The following is an 18,038-nucleotide window of genomic DNA, read 5'->3' on the forward strand; positions in this document are numbered from 1 at the left end:
TGAGGGGAACCTGTTGATAAAGATACTCATATCAGAATGTGCCAGCAAGCGGAATGCCACTGGCTTCCTGCTCTGGGAGATGGTTTCCTCCCTGTGCACACCACTGAGAGGTTGAATGTGAGAAACACTCTGGCTGCACCAAGACTACCCCCCTTGGCCTGCCTTCTTCAAGAACAGCGGTTGTCATCCACCAGTCACCCGTTCCACTGGCAAGAAGGAGCAGTTAAAGCAGATGCCAGCGTCTCAAATTCCCTTTGTAGGCTCTCTGAGGGCTTCTATTTGATTGTATGTTTGTTGCTAGTACTAGGGCTTGAAATCAAGGCCAGGGCACTGTCCCTAAACCTTTTTATAAATTCAAGTTTAGCATGCTACCACTTGAGCCATAGCTGCACTTCCTGCTGGCTAATTGGAGATAAGAGTCACATGAACTTTCCTAGTTAGGCTGGCTTGGAACTTTGATCATCAGATCTCAGCCTCCAGAGTAACTAAGATTACAGGCGTAAGCTTCTAGCACTGGTCTCTCTGAGAGCCACTGATTGCACTATGCTCTTCCTCCTATATTTTCTTTGAGCCTGTCAATCCCTGCAATCTCCTTCTTACCATCAGTCAGGCAGAAGACCGCATCTCAAGTTCCCTTCACTACAAGACTAAAAAACAAAACAAAGAACTCACAACTTAGGTTTCTGTCATTTCCAGACTCAGGCCAGCAGCACACCTTCTGTAGTCTCCCTCTCCCCCAACCCCCCAGCCTCCACTTTGGTCTCCCTGCCTCCTTCTCTCCACACTCCTTCCTTACCTGGGCAGGGGTGGGGGAGGTCCTCACACACAGCAATCACATCCTGTCACTCCTCAATCCCCACTGTCACTAAAGCAGTGTGGGACATGGCCCTGGCTTTGCGCTCTCAGTTCCGCTTCCTCCCCACACCCCAACCACAGCCACATCTGCTACCAGCCTGCTACCTGCCTGTACACCCAAGCCCTGGGGGGGTGCCTGCTAGTCCTCCCACCTGAACATTCCTTGGCCAGACACCTACAGGCTCATGTCCTTACTTCGTTTAGATTTCTGCTTCCACCAAGCTGCCTAAAATATCACCACCATAGCCCACTCTCTCCTTTCCCTGTTGGGCCTTTCATCATTAGTCCTTTGTCCTGTGTGAAATGAATTTTTGCATCCAATTCTTTGCTACTTTATCATTTATTTATGCCGGCAGCACTAAATTTTGTACTCAGGACTTTGTGGCTGTGGGTGAGTCAAGCCTCCATCCTAGCCTTTTACTAGCTATTTTGGAGATCAGAGTCTCTAGGACGTTTTGGGCTTGACTGGCTTTGAACGCAATCCTCTGTAGCTCAGCCTCCTCAGTAGCTAGGATTACAGACATAAGCCACTGGCACCCAGTCAATTCTTTATTTCTGAGCTTCCTGCCTTCTTCTACCAAAATGCAAATTCCTTGAGGACAAAGACTTGGCCTATTTTGTTACTGGTAGATTCTCTAGAGACAAACAGTGTTTGGCACCTGGCAGGTGCTCTGTAAATACTTTGTGAATAAATCACAGCATTTTGACACTTGCTCCATAGCCAAGAGAAGACACACACAGACTGACATAGCACCCGTGCCAAAGCCCCCGTTCCTCTCCACTCTTCCTCAAAAATCTCATCATCTCTTTAGGAAAGACTCATTTCCACTTTTTCTTTTCAGTTCCTTGTATAAAAAGTGTGTATCTTTTTTCTTTTTGTGCTTCTGAGGATCAAGCCCAGGGCTTTCCATGCTAGCCAGCATTCTACCATGCAGCTATACCCTAGTTCCAAAAAGTGTATATAATTTTTTTAAAGTTATGCCTGATTTATCAACTGATTAAGGCCAAAGTTCTTCTTCCAGGTACTGACAGAACTGCCTTCAGGTACGGGAGGCTGAGGCCAGGTTGGAGTTACCAGAATAAGGCTTTATGAGGCTCCAGAGGATCAAGGTTTGAAGCCAGCCCACGCAAAGTCTGTGACTCTTATCTTCAACTAACCACCTAAAAGCAGGAAGTAGAGCTGTGGCTCACACAGTAGAGCACTTTGAGAGAAAAAGTACTGGCACACACATACATGCACACACACACATACACACACCGCCGCCACCGCCACCACCACCACCAACAACAACAACAAAAGTAGTTATGTACAACAAAAGTCCATAGCCTAGAGAATGAGTCAATTCTTACACGGACTGGACATTACCCCTCAATTTTTTTTTCTGGTCCTAGGGCTTGAACTCTGGGCCTAGGCACTATGCCTGAGCTTCTTTTGCTAAAGGTTAGCATTCTACCACTTTGAGCCACAGCTCCACGTCTGGTTTTTGAGTGGTTAATTGAAGATAAGGGGGGTGGGAAGCGTGGGATGTAGCTCAGTGGCAAAGCGCTTACCTAGCAAGTATAATGTCCTGAGTTCAATCCCCAGTACCAAAAAAGAAAAGACAAAAAAATACAGTTAAAACAAAACAAACAAGAGTCTCACAAGGTCTTTTCTGCCTGGGCTGGCTTTGACCAGAGATTCTCAGACCTCAGCCTCCTGAGTAGCTAGGATTACAGGTGTGAGCCTCTAGTACCTGGCTGTATGCCCTGTGTTTGCTCTGAGGATGGAAGTGGCTTTCCACTGAATGTATTAGCTAGGTTGTTTTTACCATCCCATGATAGAACTTCCAGCTGTTCCTACCAGTCTATCACTTGTTCTCTCTATTAAAATCCCTCCATTAAACTCTCTGGATTGGACTCCTGTTCCTCTGAATGGATTCTGAGTCACTGCATAATGAATAGAGACTGGCCACATTCACGTTGATATTTAAATACAGGATGGTGTGTTAGGCTCACTTACAGGCTTATGTAAATGGCTTCTGTATCATCAACTTGTTCAATTTCAATTTGTTCCTTTGCAGAACTTCAAATGGTCACGTCACAGACCTTAAGTGGCTCAGGACCTATTGACACTGTGAACACCGAATCAATAAAATCACAAGAGTATTACAATAGTGGATATAATTTATTAGTCCATGCAATGCATCTGATATGCTGCTCAGTTCCTTCTATACATTACACCCTTTTCATCCTATGGCTAACTGCGGGGAGTTTGTTCTGATCAAGGTTCTTAGTGACAAATAACAGACACCTATACTGATCTTAGCAGTGGAACTGAAACCAGATGGTCTTATACCTAATAAGTGAACCCAGCAATCAGTCTTAGAAAAGAGCTAAAGGAAACCAACCATGGCTAAGACCATGCCACAAGGCTGATTTGCTAAGATGCTATGGCCGGTGCTATTCATTTCTTCCTCCCTCTCCCTCTACCCCTGCCCTGTAGGCTCTGTGAATCAACTCTCCCTTCCTGCAGTGGTCAGCATTCAGAAGCAAATGTTTAGGTCCTGCACCTACATCACAGCTATCAGGGGCAGAGGAGGAAGCATCCTTCCAGCTTCAGCAGCAAAGCATTAGTGGGACTACCTTCTTACACCCAAAATTATGGGTTAGATATGGCTTCAGTGTGTCCCCTGAAGTTTCTTATATGAAATTTTAATCCCTATTGTGAGTTATCAAGAAGGTAGAAACAATGTGACTATGGTGTTTAAGGGCAGAGCCTTTGGAGGTGATTAGAATTACAGTGGAGCCCCCAGGGGTGAATCCTGTGGGTTCACAGGAATGAGGGGGAGCAGCAGGGAAGACTGAGCCCCTTGACTTTGCACCTGACTCACTGCGATAATTTTGAGCCAAAGTATAACAAGCTTCCTTGATAACTCATCCAATCCATGGTATTGTGCCGCTGGCAACAGAAAACAAGACTGATATGCCCCCTAAAGTGACCAGCGGTCCCCACATATCACCAGGACATCTGTGGCTCTATCTTCACCTATGAAGAAAAAAGGGCAGAGGTACAATGAGTGGTGCTGGGAAGATTCTGGAATGTATGAAGCCAAACCCTACCCTCATTCTTCCTTTTTTTTTTTTTTTTTGCCAGTCCTAGGGCTTGAACTCAGGACCCAGGCACTGTCCCTGAGCTTCTTTTGCTCAAGCCTAGCACTCTACCACTTGAGCCACAGCGCCACTTCTGGATTTTTCTGTTTATGTGGTACTGAGGAATCGAATCCAGGGCTTCATGCATGCTAGGGAAGCACTCTACCACTAAGCCACCCTCCCAGCCCCTATCCTCATTCTTCCACACCGTACTTTCCTCCTTGTTGAATTGTTCTTTGACCAATTTGATAACCTAGACTTGTACATCACAAAAAGCCACCTAAAAATGTTCGCATTCATCATCACAGTAGCCTTCCTTTAAACAAAGGATTCATTTTGAACACTAATAATTCATTTGCACAATTACATTATGCCCAGCTTTTGAAGTATTTGCTTATGATGGATCTGCAGGTTGTATACCTATAACACAGAGAGGCTCTCCCTCCAGGAATTTGCCAAAAATGCATTTGTGGGGCTGTCTACTCTAAATTTTCTCAGGACAAAACTTATTCCTTTTTATTCTTTCTCTGACCATTTCATACACACACACTGACATAGCTATATGTGTGCGTATGAACACACATACAAAATAGCATAAACAGCCTCATATTTGAGGAGAGTTGAGCATTGTCCTTGCTTTCTAGAAGGTGTAGTCATCTTGGTACTCAGTCCAGATACCCTACTAGTGTGATGGAATGTGATTATAAATACTTTTGGCACTTAGTTGGTACAGTGCTGGTATGTTGTTGACATGTTGTTATGGAAACTGTATAATTATAACATGAGCTAGTACTTTGCACGTGACACTATGTACGTATGTTTAAGCACATGTATGTGTGTATACATATTTGTGGAGAGAAGTAATTAAATGAGTTCTTCTGGTTTCTATTCTTAGCCTGTCAATTCAATGAGTCACTGCTAAGTATCTCTTTGTTCAGTTGTAACATGTCAGTGTCCTAATATAAACAGAGTACCCAGGAATACAGGTAAAAAAAATCACTGTGCAAGCATTTGAATTATTAGAGCTCTGTATTTTTCATATTCAGAAGGCAGTATCACTATTGAAGTACCATACGTTTTGAGAAAGGATACTTGTCCAGTTTATCATTAAAAAGAAAATGCCTTAGCGGTTAGAGGTGAGGGCCTTTTGCTCTTTAGAGAAAGCATTTAGAAAACAAGCACCTGCTAGCCTAGAGGGAAGCTCAGGAGGAAATTTGCCCTGCACTGGGAACTGAGCAATCATCTCCTTGACTTCCTATAGGTGCTCCTTGGCTCCGCCCACTTCCCACGGGCTTCCTACCCAGTTGCCCTCACTGCTGGTCCTCATTCTTTGTTGTTTTTGCCCTTCCCTACAAGAACAATCATATCCAGGTAAGTGGAAAAGGCCCGTGGAGAGGGCAGGAAAGGTACTGATGTGAATGTTTGTCTGTTTAATGAGACAGGCATCTGGCTTGGTCAATGTCTAAATGGAAGGATACAAGCAATTGGATTGAGAAATAAATTTTAACTAGATACTAATTCAGTTCAGGAATCAAAAGAGAACCAGTTTGGGTGCTTTAGAAAATTGATCAAGTATCAGCTGATATATTCAGACTGGTCAGTAACTTAAATCTGACTCATTTGCAAGACCAAAGTATAAAGAATGATAGAATTTGCTAGGAAGGTGGAGCTAATTCGTTCTAGTAGACTGTTTTGAGAGTAGTTTTATTTCACAACAAATTTGAACAGAAAGTAACATCCAGCAGCCTGCTTCCTAGCATGTATATTGACAGTATTTTTTTTCATCCTGCAGCTTTTAATTGCATCTTTCCCCCTTTATTGATTTCTTCAGCCCTTTCTCTTAAATAGAGAAAGAAATAGGATTCTATTCAGTCTTTCCTTCTTCCTTACAATGGAATCAGCTCTTAAGTGAGGGGGTTAGGTGACAAAGGTAAACATAGGTCAAAATCAGGTGTACTCAAATATACTCTTGAAGATTGCTTAAATGAGCCGTGAACTGGGATAAACCCAGTTAATTGAGGTTATTTATTGTTGTTTATGTTTTTCCTTCAGAACTGAAACACATGTTTCTTCAAGTAAATACTAGTTGAAATAATAGATTTGCATTTGAGAACAGGTTAAGGGAAAACAAATCCCCTTCTATATGGTAAGATCAGCAACAGTTACATAATTTGTGGGATTCAGGAGAAACTCTTGTTCAAAAAGTTAAGAATTTCAAGACAGTAATTAGTAGTGGAGCATTAAACCAAGAAAGGCACTATAACTACATAGGTTGCAGGCCCAAGAAGCCATTCCTGGTTAAAAAATGTGCACATATTGAGACACTTAGAAATCAGATCAACACAGGAAGAAGAGACTCATAACACCCACGGAGAGAACAGGGGACAAACTCACCGATGATGTTGAGTCATTCTCCTGGCTCCCTGTACCCTGTGCTGGCTGGGTAGTAGGTACAGCTGAACCTACTACAGCTCCAATCAGCAAAGTAAGCAGTCCAGAGGTTATAAATCTACCATTACATTTAAAACAGTATTTTTTTTCTGATTTCCTTCAAAACTTCATTGTAATTTTAAACTCAGATTTCAGATGTATTAAAAAAGAGTGTATATATATATATATATATATATATATATATATATTATATATGTTCCTTCACCATGCAAAAATGTTGATCTGCTCTTAATCTTTTGCCAAGGGTATTAGATCAAATGTGTTCTCTCACATGATTTGTTGAGGGGAAGGCAAACTGTACAACTATGAGTCTCCAAAAAGGTAAATTACTTTAACAATGAGGTGCAAAGCGGGGTGCAGTAGTTCATGCCTTTCATCGTCGTAGTACTCAGGAGGTTGAGTCAAGAGGATCGTGAGCCAAGAACCTAACCTAACCAGGGCAAGTTTATCTTATGAGTAACTCGCTGGCAAGGATGTGATACAAATCTGTTTTAAGGAAGCTACTCTATATTTTATAACACTATATATTTTTTTCTAGGCTGAGGGCATTGTATTGATTGGATGATTCACCCAAGAGTTTTCAAGCAGCAAGGTTAAACCAGGTACCATTGGCTTCTGCCTGTAATCCTAAGTAGTCAGGAAGCTGGCATGTGAGGATTGCATCAGAGCCAGCCTGGCCAGAAAAGTCTGTGCGTCTCTTATCTCCAACTAACCAGCAAAAATGCCAGACTGAAGGTGTAGCTTGAGAGGTAGCTGTGAGCAGGATAAGCCAGAGAGGGAGGATCTGAGTTCAAGCCCTGGTACATATGTGCACACACACACATGCACACACACACACACACACTTAACAAAGTTATTTAACATTGAAGTGACAGAAAATTGTGTTTCCGGAAAGACCAGACTTGGGTCGCTGATATGACTTTATTGTTTCCATTTCAAGCTTCTTACCCCACCACATGCTGAAACTTGATGCCCCTGCTTTGACAAATATTAACTTCCTTGTAGCTTTGAGAGTTTCATATTTGAGCTTTGAAAAAAATATCATGCCTAGGGTCAGGTAGCTGGTCACTCAGATAGGCTGGATAACTACCCTGACTCATGGTCACCTGTTCTAAGCTATGTTGCAACACAAAGCAATACTTCTGTTCCTAAGAAGCTCAGGAAGCAATGCTATGATGTGTCAAGGAAGCAATGCTATGATGTGTTGTCATAGAGTTACCAGGAGTTTGGGGGTGATCTGGGATTAATCTTTCGATTGTGGAATTTTTAGGGTGATAATGGCAGTTGTGTGTTGGTTGGTATTTGGCAAGAATTGAAATGGAAAGCTTCTGTCGACTGTTTATTCCAACGAATGATACCAATAAGGGCATGTTTGTATGAAAGAACGTGGGTAGAAGAAATGGAATTTTCTCATTAGTCTCAATCTGTATCAAATGGTATATTCCAGAAGAGAGGCATTACAAAAGAAAGCACAGAAGCAAATTTATATAGAAGAGTTTACCAGAGTTTCAGTAGCACTGAGTACTTAAGTGTACACCACTAAACACTTCATATTCTTTCATTTACCACATCCTCAAAATACCATCTCCTGAGTAAGGGAAAGCCAGAGCTAGGATTGATCCCAAGACAAGTCCATGTTGCAAACACAGAATATTTGGATTTTTTGGGGGGAGGGGGTGGTCATGGGGCCTGAACTCTGGGCCTGGGCACTGTCCCTCAGCTCTTCTTCATCTCAAGGCTAGCGCTCTACCACTTGAGCCACAGCGCCACTTCCGGCTTTTTTTTCTTTTTGCTTATGTGGTGCTGAGGAATCGAACCCAGGGCCTCAGGCATACAAGGCAAGCCCTCTACCACTGAGCCCCAAACGCTTGGATTTCCAACCTGCTTTAAAATGCTGTCCGTCTCCCCTTCACTTTCCACACCTCCCCATTCCTCCCCTCTTTCTAATCGTGGCAGTGAACAATGTGCCTCCACAATCCAGCCTTGATTTCAGAACCAAACAGATAAGATTTCAGCCTCTCAAAATTCACTTTACATTCCTGCGTGACTCTGGTCTCCCAAGGAACTGTCACCGGGCAGAAAAGTAGCGTTCACGTACACCCTACAGCCAGCTCCTAAGAAGTGATCAGCTTGGCACTACAGCTTATTTACATCGGCCCAAGTTGAAACTTCTCGAAGAACCCTAGAGGAATAAGCTGCTGCTTATCGTTCGTGTGCACGCCAGCTCCTCAGACAGCGCGAGGGGGCGTGGCTCCCAGGAGCTAATCGTCCCTTCCAGGTGCAAATCTGGACGCGTGTGGACGGAAAGTGGATACACATGGGAGGGACGCGTGGGGGGGGGGAAACCCACCTTCCACTCTGTGGGTTCGCTCGTCCCTGCGTGTGTGTGCGTGTGTGTGTGTGTGTATGTGATTGTGGGCTCCTCGCTTCCATTGCCCCGTCTGTAGATGGGAGTATAGGACTTACTCCAAGTTTTGCGCACGGCCGAGGGCTGGCAGGACCATTCCCTGCGGTGGTGCACGCGGGAACTCCGCGGGCAGCTCCGCGTTCCACGTGGGATCTGTCCAACCCGCAGCGGCTCCCTGGCCCCGCCCCCGAGCTTAGGCCCCGCCCCGCGCCCCGCCCCCAGGGCCCGGCCCCGTGGCCGCACGGCTGCCCCAGTTCCGTAAACACTCCTGTCTCCGCCCCCAGCAGCCTTGGACCGTACCACTCGCTGCGCACAGAGAGGGGGGGAGGCGTTTGCTCCCTTCGTAAACTCCCTGCAATTCAAGCAGTCTTTGGCCTCTGTGACGCGAACTTGAACAAAAAAATGTTTCTGGAGTCGGTCGAATCTTCAGGATCTCGACGATCACAGGCAGAAATACCCCAAGTCCCGCGGCGCCGTCGTCCCCTGCCCCCCTCACGCCGGTGTGGGGATGGCCTTCTCACTAAAGTCCCTCAGGGCCCTTTAAATACCGCGTGGAAGAGAGGGGGGCGACGGACGGCGGGGCTGGGAGCTGGGATCCTTGGCCGTGGTTGAGGTTGTGAGCTGCTCTGCCAGGGGCCACCCAGCACCTCCCGTCCTGGGGTCCGCTCCGCCTGTCTGCGGCCTCCGCGCGGGTTCGGTGCGTACCCATCCGAGGGGAGGGGTCGCCGACACCAAAGTGACAGCCAGGGCGGGGGGGGCACCTCTTCCCAGGACGGCCGGAGGGGGGGCTCCCTCCCTCCTCCAGAATCCTGTCCTGAGCTGGGGCGGGAGGGGGGGGGAAGGCGAGGTCATCAAGTCCGGTTCCAGCTCCTCACTTCGGTCCCCTTGTCTGACCTCGAATCGCGGTCCCGCGTGGGAGCGGGACGCGGACACTGAGGGGTCGCGGCAGGTGTCGAAGGGGACGCGGGCTGAGGGTCCCCGGGGCGGCGGGGTCGGCGCCGGGGCCGCTGGGCCGCTGTTTACCTCCCGCTGGGCGGGTGCCAGCGACAGCGCCGCGAGCTGCGGCCGGCTGTCGGGGGCCCCCGGGGGTGGGGGGCCGGGGGAGGCACCACCTCCGCACCCCAGTCCTCCTGGAGTCGGGGGGGGCCCGGGGGAATCGAACCACGGTGGAGCCCGGCGGGGTCGCTCGCTGTGTTTGGGGTTTGTCGCCTGGGTTTCCTGGGCGCTGGGCTTAGCCTGGGCCGTCCCCTCCCCCAAGGGTTTGTTTTGACAGGAAGCGTGGTGCCGCAGGGGAGGGGCGCCGGGGGAGGGGGGTGAGTTCCCGGGGCGGCCCCCGGATGTGACCCCTGCGACACGGAGGTGGAGGAACAGCGGCAGCGCCGACCTGGAGCTCAGATCTGTCCTTGATGGCTTCGTGCTTCCCCGAGTGTGCTACTCAGGCTGGCACCACCAGGGGTAGTGGCGAGGAGAGGTTGGCACGTGGATGACACAGTTACGTGTGTTTTCCTGAGTAAGAGAGAAAACGTCTATCTAATAAGCTGTTTCATAAGGATGGGAAATTTCCTTTTAGATGCAAGGCTTTAAGTGGAAAAAAAATCCACGTGGAATGTTTGCTAAATGACGACAGAGGTAGGGATGGAAATGTGGAAGAGTTGATTACTCACACGACTGAAGTTTGGGGCCTCTTCTGGTTGGATGCTTGCCTTGCTACCAGAAGAAAAGAAGAAATCAGATTAAGTCTCAGCACCTCCTGGTCTGCAGCCAAGAGGTTGCTTCTCCTACCTGTCAACCCATCAGGAAGTTATCTCTGAGGCTCCCACTTTAGCAGATTCTACTTGCCTACTGGCTTTTTCCTCCTGCTTCTAGGGATCTCCTACAGCATCGCCCAGGCGTCCAGTGATCTGTAGTGGTGGCAGGGCAGGAGAAATTCGGGTTTGGAAGCAACTTTATGACATTTTTGTGAGGGGTTGAGGGTCCCAGAGGCAGAATCACAGGTACTAAAACAGGTAGCAGTCCCTGCAGGTGTGAAAAGGGCTGAGAAATCTTTCTTCTTGGAACTGAAATGCCATATGTAGCATGAAATCTGCTTTTTAGAGGGTAACTGGCTTGTTGGCTTTTGTCTAGCTCTTTTGTTGGTTGTAGTTCGATAAAGACAGTATTGTCTAGTTGAGTGATGCAGGCATCTCTGTGTTTTGGTCGTTTTTGTTTTGTTTTATTCTTGTTCTTTGTGCCAGTCCTGGTGCTTGAACTTGGGGCCTGGGGGCTGTCCCTGAGCTTTTGTGTAAGGTTAGCACTCTACCATTTGAACCACAGCTCCACCTACAGATTTTCTGGTGGTTAATTGGAGATGAGAGTCTCATAGACTTTCCAGCCCAAGTTGGCTGTGAACCATGATTCATAGCTCTCAGCCTCCTGAGAGCCACTGGCCCCTGGTTGTTTTGTAGTTTTTGCTATATTGTGGGTGAAAACTGTTTTTTGGTGAGGCTATTTGGGACTGGTGGTAAAGCTGCATCTTGTAGAAAATAGTAATCTTCCAAGGGCTGCCATTTGTTTTCTTCATCAGAGCCCTGCCTCTCTTTGCCAAACATATGTAAATACTTGCCCGTGCACTTTGATCTGATCTTGAAGGATGATACCTAGTAAATATTTTTTTGGAAATTTCTCTTTTCCATGACCTAAACTTAACTGGATCCCTTCCATTCCTCAGGATGCTGCTGGATAATCTGAATAATTCACTCCAAAACATTTATGACTCAGAGTAGCTATAAGCTATAAGGGCACCCTGGTAGGAGAGTTTCAGTCACTATGGTGAGGTGGTTGAGAATTATTATGGACAGTCGCATCTTTCCGTGGTGCCCTTCATAATACAGCCCTTAAGCAGCTTTCCCCGGTAAGATCAGCTTGCTTCCACATGTGCAGAGGTGGTGATGGATAGGCCAGTTTGGCAGAGTGGGAGTGGAAAGAATGACCAGTACGCAATTTTTTTTTAAATCCATCTCGGAATGGTAAGGAAGATGGGCTTAAGGATTCCACTGCCTGAATCTCAATTGGGCTTCTGTACTACTGTGAACCTTGAGGGTAAGTATTGTAACCTTGCTGAGCCTTGGATTCTTACTATAAAATTGGGGTATTAGCGGTGTTATAATGAGTATTCAAGGAGATAAAATACTTAAAGCACCTATAAAATAGAGTTGGTATTATTGAAGTCATAATAAGCACTCCATGACTACTAGCTCTGATTGTTATTAGGTATCACTGAGTGTCAGGAGAGTGGAAAGACCCCTTGTAAAAGTTTCTACAAGCTCCTGGAACAGGAAGTTATTGCTAGCTTGAATTATTTGTGCACTTAAAATTGAAGGAGGACATAACTTTTTACCACAAGAAGGCTAAAATTTAGTTGGAAGGGAGATATGCAGATAACTATAGTATTTTAGGCACCTGGGTAATGGTAATTTGAGCAATGTGACTGAAACGGAAAGATTGAATACCCATGTCATCTCTTGAATAGAAGTATGGCTTAATTTGTTCATGAAAAAAATAATATTAATAGATAAAGTCTCAAGGAATGTCACCTTGAAGGTTAAAATGTTAAATTTCAAATCTAAATGACAGCAGGGAGCATCCATTTGGAATTCAAAGGAGTCATAAACCCAAAGGGAGAGAATAGCAGGTGTGAATGCTCTAAAGTAGGAAGCTTGGCAAGTGTGAAGAACTCCAAAAAGGCTGAGGCCTCTAGAGTTTGAAGGATTGAGAGAAATGTCAGAGAATGAGGCAGGTCTCTCTCTCTCTCTCTCTCTCTCTCTCTCTCTCTCTCTCTCTCTCTCACACACACACACACACACACACACACTGTTGACTCCCACCTCCCCCCATGTCTGTCTCTGTCTGTCTGTCTGTCTCTCTCTCTCTCTCACACACACACACACACACACAGATTGTAGACTACAGCAAAAAGGTTTCTTTAGGAGAAGGGAAACCATCAGGGAGTTAACTCTTAAAAAGGAATCTTATTTTGCCGCTTCTGAAGGGCTTGGCCTATTTCTTGTTCTATTCTCTAGGTGCTATTGAAGGAAGGACATTAGGATAAATTTGGCTATCTAGAAGAGTTGAGTGGTATCTAAGCAATCAGTGTGGTGGGAGACATCAACATGTGAAACTACTGGACCCAGGTCTGTTCTGAATTAGAATCTTGAGGAGTCCGCTCAGCACTTTGCTTTAACCTGGTAATCTGGAAATACTTTCAGATTTATAGGAAAAAGAAGTTGCAAGAACTAAGAACACCTTAGTTAGACAGTGTTTTACAAATACTAAGTGTTTTCTTTCCACTTAGTAAATATCAGGAGTTGGGACAAAGAACCTGGTACACCTGACAAGCCATGTTCTTACTGTTGCAGTGACATATGTATTATAACTGTTGTTCTTTCTGATTCTAAACCAATGCAGGATCACTTATAGTTACATACCCCCTGGGCTGCAGAGTTCGCTGCGGAGAGGAAATAAGGAGATAAAGTCAGATACAAGTTTAGGAACCACAGTAAACTAAAAATCTCCATCTATGGTAGGACACATGACTAACCTCTACTGGTCCCTGTATTCATGGCCTTCTCACTAAAATAACAGTGGTTATACTGCCATTCAGCCATGTGTCTATGCAACAATAAATATCTGCTGTTTCCCTGACTCTGAAGGAAACATACAATATTGTAGTAATTATTCTGAAGTGACAAAGTAATACTATAAAATATGGATATGATAATATCCCTATTCATTTTCTTTGACTGGTGACCCTGTATATTGTTGGAAACATTGTTTAGAATTACCTCTGCCTTTCCTAATGAGTCTTTCAAGTAGGATGAGGTGTGGTATTCCTAAAAGTTATTTGGTAGACTTTTGAGTTGCATCCTGTCAGTCACATTAGAGGTGTTTCTAAGTTTGTCGATATGAAAAACAGTGTATTTCTTTTTCAAAAACAGCCTGGTTTTATTATCACCTGTCTCTGAAACAGTATGAGAAACAATGCATTTCTTTTTCAAAACCAGCCCGATTTTATTATCACCTAAGGGAGAATCCAAAATAGTTATAAAAGCAACCTAATTGTCCCTGTGCCTTTTGAGTCCAGTAACTTTGTCCTCAAATGATCTATAATAGAAACCCAAGATCAAGAAAGGTAAGAGTAGGGGCTTGGAAGTTGGCTCAGTGGTAGAGCGCTTGCCTTGCATGCCTGAGGCCCTGGGTTCGATTCCTCAGCACCACATAAGTAAAAAGCAAAAAACTGGAAGTGGCGCTGTGGCTCAAATGGTAGAGCGCTAGCCTTGAGCTGAAGATCTGAGGGACAGCACTCAGGCCCAGAGTTCAGGCCCCACGACCAGATCCAAAAAAAAAAAAAAAGAAAGAAAGGTAAGAGTAGGTGTGAAGGTGCTCCCAGAAGGCCATTCGCATTGCCCTGGGCCATTGCTTTTGGATTTTGTATTTAGTATCTGTATAGGAATTGTGCCCTAGGTTACTTACCTAGGTGTTCACCTAGGTATTGTTATGGGTAGGAGAATCTGCTCCTAAGGTAACATGCTCCTATTAATCTGAAACTAAACTGTCCTTCCCTCAAGACTTTTAAATGACTATAGTGATGATAGTAACCAAGAAAAAAGGCAAATAATCATAGTAAATACCTGTATTCTGCTTTCTCTATACCAGACACTGTTCCTAGCCCTCTGGGTATGGAGTAAATGAAATATCTAAATGACTTGAACATTATAGGTAGTCATATATGAAGAAATACACTATCTCCCACCCAATTTCCCCACTTTTGTTAGTAGTGGTACTGGAGTTCTGAACTCAGAGCCACGCGCTTGCTAGCTAGTCTACCACCTGAGGCAACCTTTAATCTCCAGACAACTTCTTTTCTTTCTTCTCTTTCTCTCCCTCCCTCCCTCCCTCCTTCCCTCCCTCCCTCCCTCCTTCCCTCTCCCTCCCTGCCTCTCTCTCTCCCCCCTTCCCCCTCTTCAGCTATCCCCTTCTCCACCTTTCCCCCCTCCTCATCTCCAGCTCTCCCACTCTCTCGCTCTCTCACTGTGTGTGTGTGTGTGTGTGTGTGTAAGTGTGTAAGAGGATGAGTTCTCAAGGCCTCTTGCTTGGCTTTTCACTCAAGGCTGAGATAGTTTCCTAATACCATAGTAATGAGCACTTTTGTTTCAAAGACAAGCCTCTTTTTTGGCCCAGTTATAATGTAGAGACATCTACGACCTAAGTAAGAGTTTCTAAATATTGTGAAGCTTTTACATTTTCTGTTGTATGTCTGTGCCAGGATTTCTGCCTCCAGTGATTTGTTGACAGATTAATGGCATTTCAATAAACATATTTACTATGAGCATATTTACTTTTTTGTAATTTCTAGTGATGCCTCATGGAACTCTTGGCTGGAAGCATCATAGCAATTCCTAGCTGAGAGAAACTATCTAATTAGCCCAGCTATAAGAGAGAAAGAAAAAGAGAGGAAAGAGAAAGTGAGAGACAGAGAAGAAGAGGAGGAGAGCAGGTGTGATGTGAATAGCAAGTTGATGATGACAGACGTTGGGCTCAAAGCCTGGACTCCTAACCTAGAGGGTTTTTTTAATTATTATTTTAATCTATGCATTTGGCTGCCTTCTAGTAGAGTGGAAAATGAAATGGAGAACTATATGTATTAATCTAGCTCATAAATTCCCATGAATGAAAGGTTTCATTTATTTTTACTTGGAAGAACACCTAAAGACCTGCTTATTTGAGTCAGTCCATATGGAGGAAAATCAAGAGCAGAGCAAATGTCAGACAGTTATTATATGATAGGGAAATGACTGAAAGAAGGTGGATACAGACCTTAAGATATTCAAATAAGATTGTATATACCTTTTTCTAATTTGGGGAGGGGAAGAGAAATAACAAAATTCTGAAACTAGGATACAGGGTAACCCATTGTAACAGTGAGACATACAAGACACTATGTTGAAAAGGAACTTTACAACTTCTGTTGGTGTGGGGGGGGGAGGAGTTGGGGAGGTGGGGAGGGAAAGTATGGTGGGGAAAAACAAAGGAGGGGATAACAATGATCCATAGGAAATGTACTCATTACCTTACTCATGTAGCTGTAACCCCTCTATACAGTAATCTTTACAATAAAAATATTTATTAAACAAGATATTCAGATAAGTATGACAGGACCCTGGGAATTTTTTAGTTTTAAGTATCTAATAAGCTAGACTTGCATGCTCGATTCTCTACTTTAGGGCTTAGACTTGGGCAGTAGTAAGAATTTAAAATCTACAGTGCTATCATTTTACAAATGTTCTGGTTGAGGCTGTATCATATGAGGTCCAAAGATTTTGATTAGCTGACACTGAATGAGTGTTTGTCATATTCTTGCCACTCAACAGTGGACAAGATATGGTGTTGGTGTCTGCCTTATTTAGGACATTTGCAAATAGCCATTGGAAGAAAATAGCCATGCAAGTGGTCTTGGGTAAATACAAGAGATGAACAGCAGATCTACTAAGAGGAGTGCCATAAACTTTGTCAGGAGGGTACAGGAAGGCTTCCTGGAGAATGTAGAATTTTCCTTTCAGAAAAAAACACCAATTGGAAGTTAAATGCTGACAAAGAGAGTCCAATCTAGAGAGGACCACCTAGGATCTGGGATTTGGTGACAGTTCTTTCTTGCCTTTTATTCTCTCCTTCCTGCAGCAGATTAGACTGGAGGCTCAGGTCGATAATGGTTTTCATGGGGTAGAGATCGATGGATTTTTTTTTAAATCACTGAAGATGCCAGGTTTTCTAGCCTGTTGTTTGTGCTGGTTGGCTTTGGGATGGTAGGATAGGGTGTGTGCCTCTATATGTAGCTAGTTCCTTGGCAGTTCTTCTCACCCTTCAGTCTGCAGAGAGAATTAGTGGTTTTCTGCTTACAAAAATGGTGTCCTAGACAAAAGCACATTTCTGCACAGGTCAGGACTGAAGAAGGTTTTTAGGCAAAGCAATGTGCAACTGCCCCCCGTACTTTCTGCCCTCACTACGTCACTGTGTCCCTCTCTGGCTCATCTTTGATCCTGTCACCACCAAAGAGATAAAACAAGTTGCTTTAGTTCTCTCAACAACGTCTACATCCTTCCTTCTCTTAACCCTTGCTCTTCTTTCTCACACTTGGTCAGCAATGCCTTTTCTTTTCTTTTCTTTTTTTTTGTTAATCCTCTCTCCTCTGGCACAAGTTTTAGGTAAGCAAACTTGAAAGCCATTAAAGTAGCGTCCTGTCTTATGTTCATTGTTACTTTTCCCAGTGACTGGTGCACTCAGTAAATATGAACTGCAGGTGTTTCCAGCCATCGTGTGCAGTGTTAATGGTTTCACCTTCTAGCAGCTTAAAAAACCCAATGTTCTTTATTTCGCATGTTGGCTCAGGTTTAAAGGAATGCAGTGAACTCTTACCACTGTCATCCACCCAGGAGTTGAAGTGCCTCTTTTCTTGGGCTGTGTTTTCCTGTCAGTGTCAGCTGATACCACACTACTATCAAATCCTACTTCCTCACAAGCTTGGCTGTTTTGCTTTTGGCCTAGGCCTGGGCATCCAATGTGCTCATGTGCCAGGCCCAACTTCCTTTCTTGGGAGGCAATCTGATATCCTACAAACAGCACTCAGTGTAGAATCAAGGGACCGATTTGGTAGTACACTGAGTCTCCTTGTCCATCAGAATGCTCACCTGCCCGCTGAACCTGAAGCCTGTGATCCTCTTTGCTCATTGGGCTGTGGAAGTTACTTTGTAAATTGTCAAGTGCAAACCAAATATGGGTGCTCCTCATGAAAGTGGAGGAATAGCAGCTAAAACTTTGCCTGAGATTCTCATTAGTCTTTCCTGCTCCCTCTCCCCCTTAGAGGCTCACACACAAGAGGCCGTTTTTAAACATACTTAAAACAAGCAGAAGGAGAAATAATAGAAACTGACACTTGAGTGCTGTGCTAAGCCCTTTAATGAGATTAATTCCATTCTGTCTTGAGACAACCCCACTGAGTCAGGCAGTCACTGATGAGGCAGATGGCTAAGTGACTTTCCCAAAACAGAATAAGTAGTTTGACTCTTTTACCTTCCCGTGTCATAGAAACCAACAGGAAAGTATCTAGGCTCTGTGTGCGTGTGTGTGTGTGTGTGTGTGTGTGTGTGTGTGTGTGTGTGTGTGT

General features: G+C 44.7%; 1 protein-coding gene across 1 annotated transcript in view; it reads right to left on the reverse strand.

Annotated features, from left to right (window-relative positions):
• The window catches only part of Ckap4 (cytoskeleton-associated protein 4), a 45,847-nt gene extending 32,362 nt beyond the window's left edge, over window positions 1-13,485 (reverse strand). Inside the window, exons 1-2 of the mRNA XM_013019124.1 lie at window positions 13,419-13,485; window positions 9,718-10,188 (exon numbers count right to left, since the gene is read on the reverse strand). Coding sequence (XP_012874578.1) covers window positions 9,718-10,188; window positions 13,419-13,485 — 538 coding nt within the window. The remainder of the gene's footprint in view (window positions 1-9,717; window positions 10,189-13,418) is intronic.
• Between the last annotated feature and the right edge of the window lie 4,553 nt (window positions 13,486-18,038).

The sequence above is a fragment of the Dipodomys ordii genome, unplaced genomic scaffold (genome assembly GCF_000151885.1).
Source record: "Dipodomys ordii isolate 6190 unplaced genomic scaffold, Dord_2.0 Scaffold3, whole genome shotgun sequence".
Lineage (NCBI taxonomy): Eukaryota > Metazoa > Chordata > Mammalia > Rodentia > Heteromyidae > Dipodomys > Dipodomys ordii.